Source organism: Artemia franciscana, chromosome 9 (assembly GCF_032884065.1).
Source record: "Artemia franciscana chromosome 9, ASM3288406v1, whole genome shotgun sequence".
Lineage (NCBI taxonomy): Eukaryota > Metazoa > Arthropoda > Branchiopoda > Anostraca > Artemiidae > Artemia > Artemia franciscana.
This window is the reverse complement of record NC_088871.1, coordinates 44,579,779-44,596,571: the sequence shown is the minus strand read 5'-3', so window position 1 is coordinate 44,596,571 and position 16,793 is coordinate 44,579,779. Positions and strand designations below refer to the sequence as shown.

The window sequence follows — 16,793 nt, the reverse complement described above, 5'->3', positions numbered from 1 at the left end:
CGAGCCTTATTTTTTTTTCTTTAGCACTGTTGCTAGTTCTTCCTTACAAAACAAATCTTCGTTAACATCCAAGGTATCACAAACTTTTTCATTTTCTTCTATATCTTTTCCAGCAATTTTATCTCGGTTTAGCACATTCTCAAAATGTTCTGTCCATTAATCCGGACTTATCCCAGTTAAAGAAGAACAGGATCACAATTAGTGATAAGGAAAGAGATAAAGAGAGATGCACGTTCTGCGAATGAAGGATGATAGATTGCCGAAGAATGTCTTTTTCTGCCAACTATCTAGGGCTAAACGGAAAACAGGTCTTCCGCGGCTGGGAAGGGAGGATGTCATAAAGAAAGATTTAAAAGAAACGGGAGCTTCCTGGGAGGTTGTATAGAGGGAGGCTTGGAAAATTTTGGGATGAAGGAGGAGCACGCCTAGCTGTATTGTCCTCAGGCGGCTTGGTGCTGCGCTGAGTTGTCAGTAGTAGTAGTAGATAGAATTGCAAATTCTTTCCCTTTTTTTAAAAATGAAAAATACCGAAAAGGAGTCTCTCAGTGAAAATACCAATAAAAGGTGTTCTTGAAAATATAGAGGAGGCTGAAATATTTAGGGGCATGTTTCCTTTAAGTGATGTCCTGCTATTAATACGTAATCGAAACGATTAGCACATGCACAAATGTCCAATATACAGAGCTGGTGGGACAATTTCCTGTATTTTGTGTTGAATAAAAGGCTAACAAGAAATTATCTTCACCATAAGTGTTCACGCATAACTTTCAATTTGGATCGTTATATTTGAACTGAAAAACAAAAATTAAAAAGAATAATTGAAACTAATTCAGTTCTAAAGATTAATTTCAGGATTTTCGTGGCCAAATGTTTTAATACCCCTTTCAAAGACACAAACAATTTACACATGCCAAACTACATAATGTACAGAGATAACCTGGCAATTTATTTTTTTTAATTTTCACTCAACAGAATACTGACAATTAATTTTCTTCAGCATCACTTTTTCACACCGATTTTTTATTTTGAATACATAGGTGATATTTTGAACCGAAAAACAATATTTAAAAGGAATATATGCAGCCAATTCAGTTCAAAAATTATATTTAAACATTTCAATGGTTAAATTAGGTAAAAACAACAATTTGCTGAAAGAAGAGTCCCTAAAATAAAAATAACAACAAACTGAACGTCTTCTCAGAAAATCCAAAAAAATGTTCAATGGAAAGATCTGGGCAAACTTATAAATTCGTCATACTAGACCAGAGGTAGTAAAATCATTGATCATATGCTACTGATATATTGTATATAAATTTCCTGTAGCTCAATGGGTTATTTTGGACACTTAGCTTAGGTTTCTAAAGTGGGAATACCCTTAACTTCCAGCTTCGAGGCAAAGGTATAGCTAAATATTAGCACAAAGTTTAGTTCAAGATATTAGGATTTCTGCAAGATATAATTTTTCCAAATAAAATTTATTCAGAATAACCACAGACAGTGCCATAGTTTCGTCAAAATCCTTTGGAGGGGGGAGTTGAAGCTGGTTTTCCCAAGTCAAGTGAAAATTACAGTGAAAACTGAAAAGTAAGCCATATAGTACAACAGAGCCAAAGATGTACTAAACAAAACTTACTTGTTTCTGTGGATGCTTGAATTATGTACATTTAACTTAGTTTTGACAATATTTTTGAAGACACTAAGTTTCCGAGGCGAAAGCAAACTAAGTTTTGGGGTGGGGGTGGGATTGCCTCTCCCTAACCCATAGCAAATTACGTTCCCTAGTGAAAGGAACTGGATTATTGCCGAGACGACCGTCATGAGGAATGATCCTATCATTAAAAAAATTATCGATGACAAAAATAGTACCACTTCTCACATAAACCACTCTGTAATTTAAACAAATGCATGTTTTATTTCTCCACTTTGTTGGATAACTCCCAAAAAGGTTTATGAGTTGTAGGACTACTGAGTCGCTTAAAAATTTTGGCTACTACTATTGGTCGGAACTATCAGGGCTGGCTGTACGGTTTTATAAAATTATTTTTGTTGAATTGGAATTGGGAAAATACTATTATAAATAGTGTTTTTGGTGGTTAAATTCGTATTCTTAACCTGTCTTAAACCTGGGGGAAGAAAATAAGTTTGGCTTAGAGTGTGATTCTCTTAGGCAGTATACAAAGCACCGAAAATTTTTCTCTGCAATAAAGTTGTGCAATTAAACCAATGCAGTAAAATAGCTATCATTCCTGAACCAGCCTTAATTTTGCTCACTGGATGGCTACTTTTTTCAAGATGTGTTTTCGGGCACTATGGGCTATGGACCTGCGGTTCATTCTTTAGTGGGTTGCAGCTATTGCTGCAGCCGTGATGTCTGTTTTCGCAATAGCTCTTTTGTTAATTGTCAACTTGTTTTTCCAGCAGGTAATCTAATCTCGACCGATCTGGGTTGGGTTATCTATGGCAACAATCATCTAGAAACGATTAAGCCCGTTTGTTTCAATTTAAAAATTTTCAAAGCTTACTAGTTTCTTCACACACTCTATAGAATGTGGAATATTCTAAAATTCAAGATGTTTCTTGTGAAAGTTCAACCTTGTCAAAATGTAAACGTTACCCATTTGTCGCCATTATCGCAAAATGAAAAGGTAGGCAATTTACTTTTGAAAACTCCATATTAAAGCCTATGGAGAATCTTTACAATACCAGATAATATAATCCGTTTATAATAATAATTTTCAGAGGCAACCGTCTATTATTGCCTAAGTAAAGAGCCATAATACTTCCGTATATAATTTTTCCCCTGCCACTTCATATGGAGGGGGAGGGTCCTAGAAACTTCAAAGGGAACACAGTCAAACAGAAAGGGCCTAGTGCCTTCTTAAGAGTTAGATATGACTGTTGGGCAACCATTGCCCTCCCGTACCCTTTTTGATATCAACTGTGGCTCCCAAAGAAAGGTTTTTGAGAGACGATGTTTTCTTCAAAATGGTACAAAGGTCCAATAGATGTTTCTCTGACAGGGTGCGACTCCACTGCCTATGGGCCAAGGCCAAATTGCCATCTGTTTACAAGGCAGTTTATAATGGAAATAGGGGTTGGCTCGATGTTACTTGCGTAAATAGCTTGAAGCTCTAAGGGATCGTATTTTAGCCAAAAGGATAAACAAAATTTTCGTTGGAGAATGGGTCGAATAATGGGCAAAAAGGCATTATTCCCTGGTTAGTTCAATTTTTACAAATTGACCTGTGTAATTTTTACCTGTGCCAAAAGGAGCCTTATGCATAACAAAAATTGTTACGGGTTACGGTTCTCCCTCCCTTAAGGTGAAACCCAAGAAAGTATAAAAGAAATTTTTGTGACTCATCCAAAACTTACATTTCTAAATCCTTAGGCTAAGGGACCCAAATTCAGAAAAAAAAACTGGTTTGCCCCAATACTAAGGTCGACAAAGAGCCAGAAAAGACAAAAAAAAAGTTTTCTCGACCATTTAATATGGAAGGGTTAGCGGTAGAAGCATGAGAGAGGCTCAATTATTTGGAGAGTGATTGTTTTATGGTATTTTCTCATAAACAAAAGTAGTTAGAGGGTAATCAGACCCTTTTGTGTCCTTTTCAGTTATTTACTCCAGTGAAGGTCTCACTGCTGAAACTTTTCAGATAATTATTAATTTTTAGAAATTCCGAAGGGGCTAATAATCATGTTAAGTATGCCCCTAGGGTTGACATCACCTTAAAGCCCCAAGGAGATAGCCCTTAATTTATGAAGCACCGGCTACTCACACATATGTCTTCTTACAGTATGTTATAACAAATTGTAAGTAAGAAGTGACTCGTGCTAGTAATAATAATGAAAAATCGAACAAAGGAGCTTTGATAATAACATATGAATTAAAAAAGTCAAATTTTTATAGTGGTTTGAGATAGTATCCGTCAAGTTAAAGTTGACCACCAAAAGCTACGAGCCTGAGAAAATTTACCTAATTTTTTTTTAAAGGGGCTAAACATCCATAAAAAGGCAAGTGGTCTTCATGAATATTAAATAATCAAATTCAGCATATCGAAGAACCTTATTGAAGAGGTTACTGGTACTGAAAAAGTAGGAGAACTCTCATTTGTGCAAAAACCAAAAGTTCTAGGGCTCTTTTTGAATAACCAAAAAACTATCGATTAAAAATATTTAGTATTCATATAATAAGTTAGTTTTAGGATTCATATACTCATAAAATACATACAATGAGCTTCACACTTTTAAAAGTTGTAGTGCCGCGTTTGTTCCTAAGGATTCACGTAGTCTTGAATTTGTAGGAACTGTTGATATAGACATTTATTTTAAGTCTTCATTTAGTCAATCTGATTCATTGGAAGATTGCTAAAATTACACAGTGATGTATAATTGCGCTAAGTATCAGCTTGAATGGAGGAGGGAAAGTGGATCATTGCGTAGGGAGAGCTCATGAAGTCTAAAAACTGTAATTTGTGTCTCAAAATTACCAATTCTTTCTGAATCTTAACGTAAATATGGAAGGAGTTTTGGGTGGGGACATGGTAGAAATTAATTTTAATGTCCCTTCAATATTCTGATTCTTCGGATTAAGTCTGTAAAATAGGGGCTGCGTGCTGATAGGTTCCTTCTTTTGCAGATAAAAAAGTCAACTTTTTTAGTTGACTAAAAAAAGGTGGGGATATCATGAGAACCGCTGGAAATATTTTGGAGAAGGGGGAGAGAGGCAAGTGCCACAGGACTTTTATTTTTAACCGGACTTAAATCGAAATATTTCTATTGTTGTTATTTATATATATCTTTAACACCATTTTGTTAATTGGGCTATTGCCTCCTGGTACCATTTCGGCGTCCATGGGACATACCCTTACAAGAAAAGGTTCTTTCATAGAACATTTTAAAACAATGGACATCTTGACCCACTAATAGATTTTTAATATTCCGAACCTCCTCCCGCATTTTGCTAAATATTTGAAGGGAAATAATCTTTAAGGAGTGATTTTCATTCTTGAGGCATTTCTGTACGAATATCAAACTTGATTCTAAGGGTTGGAGGAGGGAATAATAGCATCCCTCACGCATAAAAAAGCATTGAATCAAACAGTTTGTAGTAACCCAATGTGAGTAACACAGTTAGTCAATGAATGCACGAACCTTGCCCATAGGATTCACGAAGTTTATATTTAAAAAAAAAAAAAAAATACAACAACACAATCTATTAGATTTGTTGATTCTAAAATTGTAAGATCTCGCTATTCTGAAGGTGATATATATATATATATATATATATATATATATATATATATATATATATATATATATATATATATATATATATATATATATATATATATATATATATATATTGAAAAATGATCTTCCTAATTCATTTATTCATGAGTTACCTAACAGTCATTATACAGAACAATCTTCTACATTCCCTCATCTATACCTTTTAGAGTTTCGCTTACTATTGGCATGGACAATATCCCCTGACCTCTCGTTACTTCAAACAGGTTGTCGAAACCTCTTTTCTGTTTTTCTTCTTTTTCGTTTTTAATAGCTTCAGCATGAATTCAATTTTTCTAATGAACAGACGGCAAAAGTACTCAAAAAAAGAAATTACACTTTTCACTGCCCCCAAAATATATTTTCTCTTTATGATACATCTGATTAACTAACCAAAATATTTCTGTGTCTTTACCTCTTCAATAGCTTTCACGGTATCCCAACTTTTCTTTTGAACATGTAACAAACGAGTAATAAAACTTTCCTGAAAAGGATAGTAGAAAGACTTATTCTCCATCATTAAAATACATTCTCATCCACCTTATAAAATAATAAAAATAAATTCTTTTTTCAGAGGCAGAGAGTTTTTACTTCCGACAGACTTCAGATTACTTTCAGTGGCAAGAGAAGGCATACTAACTCCCACTCTACCAGCATTGAAAGCATTATTTTGTCTTTACCCAAAAAATCTGTTGAGCGATGCTTCGAAGAACGAAAATCGATTTCGTGCGAGGTACTATCAGATACTACAATTGGTAAGAAAATCAATAAATAGAAGGCCATACAAAAACCATGGCTATATCCAACAAATAAAGATCACAAAACCAACCTTTGCAAATATAAACCAAAACTGTAGAAACCAGATTTTTAGAAACATTACCTTATCGAAAAAATACTTATTATGCTGATTTTAAATATTTAAAGTAAATTAACTTCGAATTTATCCACCAAAGTTGATCAAAAAACTTTTTGTTTGCCAGGCTATCAAAATAACATATCTGCAGTATGTTTTGAACGTCCTTGAGTATCAAGTTGAAACTTTCCGGGAATACTCTGGAGATGGAGAAGAAATAAATGCTGAGCTATGACTTTGAAAACTATTTTAGAACCAAATTCAATAATATATTGTGCAGTAAGGGTTATTAAAGTATCTACAGCATCTCAAGAGCGACATCGGGATAAAACTAGAACTTTTAGGTAGTGCAGGAGAAAGGAAGGCTTGTTTTTGTGTGTATGTGCTTTTTTAGTGCTGATCGTATCAAATGTTTGGTAATACAATATCAGGAGAGGGTTTTTCAAATGATATTTTGATGTTTTAGCGTCCTTTCTTACTGACAAAAGAAAATCAGAACATCCAAGTGAATTTATCCGCAAAATGGCAACTTTGGCCCAAATGGAGCCTACGTACTATCCAAATACTATCTGAATCTGAGATAGTCCTTGGTTATGAAATTTATTTTTTAGTGAATCGAATTAGAGCCAACGGAAAACTTGTTATGTAGGCACCTAATTTCACGACTGTTATGAAGCATGATGGAGCATTTGATCCCAGGCATATTGCGGTCCGTATAGAACAGGAATAAAACGGTATTCCTTTTGCCGGAGTTTTTAATATATAATATATCATAGGGGTATAATATATAATACCCCTATATCAGTTTGCCTTTATATGTTTTTCTTTTTCTTAAGAAATCGCCAGATGCTATAACGAAAGTAGTGCTGCATTTTTTTTCCTTCCAATAATAGTTCATTGAAGGATTATCTTAACATGTTAATCTGTCTTTAACTAATACTCCATACTATTCTGAAAGTAGGTATTTTTTCGAAAACCTCACTGTGTTATTAGTACGAACTTTTGGTTAGTTACACATTCCCCTTAAAATTCCCGGAAAATTTTAACTTGATACCCGCAGCGTTCCTAAAATATTGCTGACACATTCTTTATATAACCTGTATTCATATTATCCGAGTTGAGTTCAACTAATTGAGTTCAACGTTCCCTCCTCATTCCCTGAAAGATTCACCTTAATACCCTTGGGCTTTTGGAGACCCAGAGCTGAACCTGCGCCGGTTTCCCGATAAAACCTACAAACCCTAAATACAAACAATGGCTAACTCGTAAGACTTCCAGCTCCTGCTATAGGGACTCCGGGGGTCAGATTATTCCTGGAGGCATGGTTCTTGACCGATCATCAATTTTAAACAAAATATCTATACCTAAATTTGGATTGGATGTCTTTGCGGTTAAGGGGCAATCATGAGAGATATTATGGAGGGGGGAAGGTGGGGCTGGTCACCTTCCAATCTCTTTTGACTCTTAAAAAGACACAAGAACTTTCAGTTTTCGATCAAATCAGCCCCCTCAGAAGTTTCTACGATAACGCCTTTCATACGAATTGGTTTTAGATGAAAAAAGTTAACAAATAAATACGTTGAAGGCTTATGCTTTTTGAACTGATAATGGTAGAGTGTTGGCTCTGGTAGAAAATGAAATATATTACCCTTGAAATATATACGAAAATAGCTCCTGATGGCACTTGCCCGACGCCCCTTTCTCTCCAACCACTCTGCCTGAAAAATTTCCTGGTGGCACTCATGATCCACCCCCAGCTTTTTTTCCTTTGGATCGGTAAGCATGTAATCGTATTCTTTTTCGTTACGCAGTAAATCATTGTCTGCAGTAAGAGGGACCCTATAGACACCTACCACCAATATTATAGGCGTAATTCAAAAATTTGCCAGAGATTAAAGCGGGATTAGAGATAAATTGTTTCAATGAACTTTAGTTAATGAAAGATTAAACAAGAATTGTCCGTATTTGCAGTTTATATTACATAGGTTACGTACATCTCTAGGAACAAATACGCCGTGGTACTACCCCCTCCTAAACTGGCAAGCTCAATATCTTGATTTTTGATAATTTTAAATTGACTGGATGTTTCAGCGTTTTAATCAGTAGTATCTTGACCCTCTTTAAGGCAAAACTATAGTTTTGTACCACGAAATGGCAGAAAGTATCACTTACCTGTGGTACAAATTTTTTGGCTGCTTAAAAAAGGTGCTAGAGCTTTTAATTTTCAGTCAGACAAGGCATATTGTCTGATTTCTTATGACATTTGGTTCGAATATGTGGTTCGGACATTTGGTTCTTAGGAAGAAAGCAAAACAACTTAAGATGTATTCATGATTTTCCTTCTCGACACAAATCAGAATTCTTAGTTTTCTTAAAGGAGAGCTTAAAGCCTCTACAATAGGGCTCCCTAATGTGCTGAAGTTAATTTTGTAATTTGGTCGATGTCATTTTTCCTCTTGATGATGTTTCCCCTTTTTGGAAAGTCAGACATTTTTTCTCAGGATTATAGATTTGGTGGTTAGCAATAAATTCAACGAATTTTGCATATTTGGAATAACCGTAGTCAGTCTACTCATTTTGATTTATATTTTATTATCAAAACCAGTTTTCAGAGTTTCTGTTGCTGTTAGCACGAATTGCTTGTTGCTTACAGTACGTTACCATGAACTCTTCAATCAGAGATGCAGAGGTAGCGGCAACCTAGTAGGAGACGATCACATCCCATACTAACAGATGAAACAGCCCATAACTTCAAAAACAGTGTCAGATCAAACAACAAAGATCAAAGAATTTTCACTCGAAAATTTGTCTACCATCTTTAGGCGGCAATTAATGTCTTGTGTCACACAACGGTAGAAAATATCTCCTTGCTGTGGCGGAGTTTTTTTCGCTACTTTATAAGGCCACTAGAACTTTCAAACTTCCATTAAAATGATTATTTTCCGGGTTTCTAAGACCTGTGATTTGACATGTCCACCCCTAAAAAAAACAACAAAAAAAACAAAAAAAAACAATAAATCCGCATCCGTGATCATTCTTTCTATAACAAATATAGAAGTTGGCATTTTTATACATTGTGGCTTCAAAGCTTCGTGACAGCGTTCTTAACTGTGTTCAATTTGATGGTGTGATTTATATCAAGATCTCTTGCCTTTTGGGTATTTTTTCCCGCTTTTACTGAACATCCCGCAAATTTTCTCAGGTTTGTAAATTTCGGTGGTTAATTTTCAACTTTATTAACATATATTCAGAATCATAATAAAAATTCAATTCTTCGAATGTGTTCTTTGCTATTAAATCTGATCTTCTGAAACTTTCGGTTACTGTTAGCACTTGTCTCTCCTTACTTACAGTTTTTTAAAATAAATTTTTTAATGCGTTGCCCTTAACAGATGAATAAACGCAGAAAAAATCGAAGCATTATGGTTAAAAAGATTTCTGTTTGTAGTATGTTTTTAATCTCAACGATGTTCAGCTAATAAAATAAACAAAATTCATATTACATCAATAGCATGGTAGATTTTGCTTCCTTTCTTTTTTTTTTGTTTGAGTAAACATAATCTATAATTTTACGAAACAAAAAATTTGATGCACTTTTATGGCCTATTAAGGTTAAAGAATACTAAATCCATGCAGTATTTTGAACTTTGTTTTGCTAAAGGTCTTTTGAGCTTCAAGAGCGTTTTAGGAAGGTTACAGTAAAAAAATTTGTTTTCTTTTCAGATGGATATAAATAGATTTTCTTTGTTTAGAAGCTGAAAATTTCATATGCAGACTCGAAGTTTAAAAAAGAATATTAACTATTCATTAAAAGGTAAGGTTTGTAAGAAACCTTAGAAATAGCTTTAAGTAGAAAAAACATCATTAAAACAGTAGAAAATCAATGGGAGAAAATAAAAATCTGTGTAGTGATCAAAATAATTGGTCTAACCTGTAGTCAAGACTCTAGGTTGGAAGGAAGTCAAGGTTTTTATTTAATTTAGCAGGTGATTTACCTGCTAAATCATTAAAATCATGTTTCGACGTTATTTCTGAGGGAGGGGGCTACAAATATTGATACCCTGAAGCTCAATTAAAATTTATTCTGGCGTGATTCTAAGTACATTTTTCTAAAGTATGAAGCTGATAATCGTATGGGCCATCCGGACTGAAAAAAAAATCAAATATGCATAGACAAACTTTTTATAAAACCCCAAAAAATTGCAATTGGTAACAGAAAGTCTTAAATTGAATATAAAATGTTCAAATTGTTGTATAAGTCAACAAGAAATCAAAAATGATCTAAAACTGTAGCAAAACCGTATGCCAGACAAAGGTGAGACCCGTAAGTGGTTTTTAGGTATTTTTAGCTGCAAAATGGCCAAAAACGAATGTCCCATTGTCATTTGTCAGGTTTTTCACAGAGGACTTCAGACCTCAAAGCCTCTTGGGTATATCTGTAATAGTAACTGTTGATAAATCGTTGATTTTGCTTCTTTCAGATACAGAAGAAAGAAAGACAAGAGCTCAGAACCACAAGGTATCCTGTGTTTCTCTTGAAATGAAACGTAGTGCGTCTTTGCCAGATCTAATTTGTGGACCTAGTAGACATGAGAAGGCAATCAATCCAATCCATGTAAAACTAGGAAGCTGCTATAGATTGACTATAACAGGCAAAGAAAAAGACATCATGGCTCCTTCTTTAGCTGCTCGAAGAAAGTGTCCTCCTGACATATCACCTCTTTTAATCTGGAGCTGGCTGAATGCGGAGCAAAAAAATGAGGCACTGAAAAACATGGGAAGGAAGAAAAAAGAAAAAATTTGCAAGAAAGCTCTAAACAGACAGCTTACATTTGCAAAAGTAGCTAAGCTGGAAAATGAGAATTTAGAACTGAGATTGCAGCTCGACCGTATTAAGAAAAAGGTAGAGGAGGCTTCTTGTTCAAAATAGAACCAAGAATATGAAAATAATCCAAATAACATGGTTGAATAAGTAGAGATTTGGAAGGTACAGACAATACAATAGGTCTAATTACGACCCTGTGCGATTATCTTTAATATCTCTTTAAATTTGTAGCTGATTTGTTTTTTTCGATACTTAATAAAAATGATTTTAAATCATTTTGAAAAAGGTGTTCTGAATGCTTGTGTTCTGAATAGTGCCTCTGAATGCTTGATTTTTTAGCTGGTAGTTCGTTTACCCGTTTTTAGATAAAAACAAATACTTTTTCTTATCAACTGAATATAAGGATTATTTTTAAAACTTAAAACGAACAGAACTTATTCCGTAAATAATGGGGGCTGCCCCTTCCTTAACTCTTCGTTGCACTTAAGTTTTTAGTGCTTTAAATAACCTTCTTGATTTAAATAAACGGTTTTAGTGTTTCAAAAGTTTTTCTTAAACTTTTGGGATACAAAATCAAATTTTACCGTAAAGGCCGAGGGCTGAGGAAGGGAGAGCCCCATTCTATACGGCATAATTTCCGTTTGTTTTAAGTTCTAAGGCTGCTCCTTATTTTTGGCTGAAAAAAGGTTTTTTATTCTTATTAAGATTCAGATTGTTTTTCAAATCATTACGGGAAATCCAATCGTCCTCTCCATGAAAAATTTACCTGGAAATCTATCCCCCACAAAAAACTTTCAGTGCAGAAGATTCGTCCCCGTTTAAATCCCGCTGCTGGAAAATTCCCCAGGTCCAATACCTCCTTGCTGAAAATTCCTCCCAGACGATTCCCCTGGAAATTTCTTCTTCCCTTCGTTCTATTTTTGTTATCTTTACTTAGTTTTGACTGTTTTTCAAATCACACTGGGAATTCCCCCCCCCTCTTCCGTGGAGAATTGTCCCCTGAAAATACGCATTCCTCCCTAAAAGAGTTCCCCCTGAACAATTTCCATATATTTCCCAATAACAATACTGTACGTAAACAATGTGAAAGTTTTATAGCTTACAGTCCTTCCCTACCGCATAAAATTTCCTTCGAAAATTTACACTGGAAATTTTACTCCCCATCCAGAAAATTCCACCCGAAAAGCTTACATATATTTCCAACAACATATATTATACATACAGAATCGGATAGTTGCATAGCTTACATTTGTTTTCCCTGTGGCTGTACGGGGCCATGTCATCCCCAGGGACATGATTATCAGAGTTTCAACTATGCTGATAAAACGGCTATCTAAGGATTTTGATCGGATGTAATTGGGTAAAAAAGGAGCTTGGGAATAAGGCTAGTTGCCCTCCAATGTTTTAGGTAACTTGAACAAGGCACTAGACCTTCCATTTCAATGAATCGTCTTCCAATCTTCTAGGGCCATTGGTTTGATACCATCGCCCGGGAGAAAAAAAGCAAATACAAATAGACACACATTCGTAGTCTTTCTTCTGGCAAAAACTGTAAAAATGCCACGTTTTTGTACATGTACTTGAAACCTTTATAACAAAGCTCTCGTACATGCTGAATTCGATGGTGTGATTTTCTTCAAGATCGCGTGACTTTTTGGGTTGTTTCCCCTTTTTCGCAAATCCCCTTTTTTGCATCGTAGGTTGCATTTGACCTAATGAATTTATCTGTTCGAAATCAGCATAAAAAGCCAATCCTTTTGGCGCATTCAATGTTATTTTCAATATTTCAAATTCCTTTTCCTAGAGTTTTGACAACTATTGGGCCGAATCTCTCCTCACTCACAGTTTGTTACCAGGAACTGTCTGATAAAAAAAAGAGTATTTTTCAAATGATGAATGTAAAGAACGACATTAAAACTTAAAACAGACAGAAATTAATCCATATACGAGGGGCTGTCCCTTCCCTAGCCCTCTTTCTCTTTACATTAAGTTTTTTGTTCTGCGCTTAAAGTATCGATGAATTCAATAAACAAAGCTAATGGATAATTGAAATTGTTTATTTACCGATTATCTTTTGAACTATTTCAACTTTTTATTTGACCTTAAGGTAATTGCACATTAATAAGCTCCAAATTTCTTTTAGGTATAGGGATGACTACTGTTTATACCATTCAAATTACTTTTGTGCCAGATCGGTTGGCGCATTACGCATTACGACAGGAACGATCAAATAAATGTTAGCGCATTACGACAGGAGTGATCTGATCGAATACCAAGTAGCAACTGAAACTATTGCTCTGACGTACTGGGAACTTCCCAATCAGCGCACTATGATATGTATCATCTTTAAGTAAAGTTTACACTACTGTTCGTATATAATATTTATGCTGTGGAAAACAGCTCAAAGACCGACTGTCTGATCTATAGATTTTCTCTTTTAGTTTTATCATTAAACAATTTCCGACTTTGGAGTGCGATTCTAAGCTGCAGAAAAGTACATCTCGTGATGCTGGCTTAGTTTGTATTTAGAATCTCGTGCCTGATTCTATTTTGTTACTTGGGCACCTAAAAACTATTTTCCAGATGAGTTACTGTTCTGACTTCGTTTCTGATCTGTTCAGAGCTGGATTAATAATAAAGGCTCAGAAAAAAGGAAATTCACGTGATGAGTGCTAGTTTCTTAGGCAAATTACAGTCTTTCGTGCTCTGCGTAAAGTAATTTTAGCTGTAAATTATTTCTGAACTTTAATTTTGAGTGTTGTACAACCGTTAACCAGTTCAGTTTTAAGCATTGTAAAAGTTATTAACGCGCACATCATCTGATTAGACTGTGAAGAATGACTTTACATCCATGTTTTAACAACACTAAGCCGTAAATCGAGATTTTAATTACTTGTATATTTAGGAGTATTGATGTCTATTTCGAAACTTCTGTGAATGACAATCTTAAGAATCTCATTCACGTCAGTCTTCCACGTTGACTGTTCTTAAGGTAGAATAGTGCCACGAATCGAGAAAAAGCACAAGATTTTTGAAAATGAGTATTAACCAACTGAGTGATGGTCAAGACTTTGAAAGCATATTAATCTTCAATTCAATGAGGCGAAAATTCAGTTTCGGGAGGTATAGTAGCTGCTGTGATTGTCTCTTAAAGACATACTGGGAGCCGGGTTGATTTAAAAGGCATTTATTTCCCCTTTAAGGGCATGTTTCAGATTTGTGTGTCTTCGAAACTTGTTTAAAAAAAGAAAAATGTAAATGATGCAAAATTAATTTGGTGGGTAAAACTTTGTTCCTTTGGTCATCAGAATCTACGATAAAATTCATTTCAAACAGTTCATGGTGACAAAATGTAAGTAAGGAGCGAGTCGGTTCAATAGTAACCAAAACTCTAAAAACCAAAGTTTTATTATCAATAAATACATCAAAAGAATTAGCTTAAGAGTTCAGAGTTCAGAGTCTTATTCACCGATAAATAAGAAATGAAAGTACAGTACTATTATTCCCCCTCGCCTTCATGGCCAGGGATACAAGGGAGATACAAAAAAAAAACAATATAAGCAATAGCTTCTTAAGCATAGCTTCTTGGGCCTATTAACTGATTTGCTTTTGTAATAGTTTTCTTTAGTATTAATAAATTGATTGATTGATTGAACAACCAAAAAAAAGAAGAAAAGCCGTAACCAAATAATATTTAAGATGAAAAGGAGAACATACCTGAGGCCTGAGATTCAAAGCGCGGTGAGGACAACCATACACCATGAACAAACACTCAAGGGATATCAGCTCCTCAGAGGAAAAGGAAAAGGAAAAAACAACAAATAAAACAAAAACAAAACGCTATTCTTATTTTTGAGAATAGAATGAGAATTAAAATGAGGAATGATTATTAATATGAGATTATTAATATTAATCATATTAATATGAATAGGATTTACTAATATGATTAACTTGAGGAATAATTTTGGAATGAGCATTAATATGCTCATTCCAAATATATAAGATTCAGTAGGTTTAATGCTACCCGTTAAAAGTTAATAGCCTGAAAGAATTTGCCGGATTTACAAATAGAGGGGAAACACCCCCTAAAATTAAAGCAATCTTAATGAAAAGTCACATCATCAGATTCAGCGTAGCCTACTGTAGAAGTTTCAAGCTCCTATCTGCAAAAATGTTGAATTTTGTTGTTTTTGCCAGAAGACAGATCACGGATACGTTTTTATTTATTTATTTATAATTATGACACTTGGTATTTACGAAGTGGTATATAGCGACAATATTTTTGTCCGTCGGCTGTTAGTCGGTCTGTTGGTCCCGGTTTTGCTAGTTTGGGCACTTCCAGATAAGCTAGGATGATGAAATGTGGCAGGCGTATCAGGGACCAGACCAAATTAAATTAGAAATAGTCGCTTCCTCGATTCGACCATCTGGGGAGGGAGAGCGAACCAGCTAGCTGAGAAGAATTTTATTTGCCCGTAAAACGATTGATTGTTCTTTAATTGGGGCTTGCTGGTCTAGGGGTATGAATCTCGCTTAGGGTGCGAGAGGTCTCTGGTTTGAATCCCGAGCCATTCCAATTTTAACACGAAGAAGATCCGAAACAAGATGTGTGATCAATAAAGCGATCGCAAAAAGTTGACAGGCGTATCAGGGACCAGACCAGATTAAATTAGAAATAGTCACTTTCTCGATCAGACCAACTGGGGGGAGCGGAAGGACGGCTAACTCGGAAAAATTAGAAAAAATGAGGTATTTTTTACTTACGAACTGGTTATTGGATCTTAATGAAATTTGATATTTAGAAGGATCTCGTGTCTCAGAGCTTTTATTTCAAGTCCCGACCAGATTTGGTGAGATTTGGGGGAATGGAAATTTTGGAAAACCCTTAGGGTGGAAAGATCGATATGAAACCTTTTGGGAGAAACTTTATAATACTGGACAGGAAGAGACTACAGGAAAACTGTATTTGCAAGTTTATCTTTCTAATAATTACCAATAAACAAATAACAGCAGAATCGATGACTCTAGTACCGAGTCTAATCTTAGGTTCCGACCTTGCCACAAGTACCATATCAGCTCTTGGCTCTTAAGTCCTCGTATTTTGTTATTTTTTTTCATCAAATAATGGTTCTAGAAGATCAGAAGAAGGTACATTCGAACGAAAATCAAAAACTTTAGTTCCCTTTTTGAGTGACCAAAAAGACAAGAGGGCAACTGGTCTCCCTCCCACTTACATTTTTCACCAATATTATATGATCAAAATCTTATGATAACTATTTTGTTCAGTATAATTGAAATATCAAATAATTATGTATGTAGGTGTAAAACTACCCCCATAACCTGTGGGGAGAGGTCTGTAAAATATAAAATTTGCTCATTGTTTACGTATAGTACTTATTGGGAAGTATACAGACATTTTTAGGGAGGGGGATTTCGCTTGGGTTGGTTTTCTATAGGAAGAGTTTTCCTTGGGGAGGAAAATTTCTGAGGTCTGGATATTCCAGAGAAAACGTTACAGTAGAAGATTTGCCAAATTTTTTATGTTGAAATGTTCAAGGGGGAATTATCCAGGCGGTTTTTTCCCGCGTGTTTCAATTCCCAGGAAATATTTTCCAATAAAGGGGACATTTCTAGAGTGATCGAGAAATGGGTTAGAGATTAAAATCTTATTAAAATCAAAGAATGCATAGGAAAATTCTACAGGCTGAATCGTCCACAAGCACTTTTGCAGGGAGGGGGATTCTCAGCAAGGATGGAACTGCCCGGAAAAAAATTGACGGGAGGGGGGATACTTTACGTTCACCCCACTTTAAATTTATCCATCTT

General features: G+C 35.0%; 2 protein-coding genes across 2 annotated transcripts in view; both read left to right on the top strand.

Moving 5' to 3' along the window:
* LOC136031588 (potassium voltage-gated channel protein Shaw-like) overlaps positions 1-16,793 on the top strand; it is a 104,116-nt gene that overhangs the window by 66,429 nt on the left and 20,894 nt on the right. The gene's annotated exons all lie outside the window — the stretch shown is intronic.
* Positions 2,557-11,186, top strand: LOC136031587 (uncharacterized). Its single transcript, XM_065711255.1, has 3 exons — positions 2,557-2,645; positions 5,864-6,044; positions 10,624-11,186. Exons 1-3 carry the CDS (start codon positions 2,571-2,573, stop codon positions 11,070-11,072), a joined length of 705 nt encoding a protein of 234 aa, XP_065567327.1. The 5' UTR covers positions 2,557-2,570; the 3' UTR covers positions 11,073-11,186.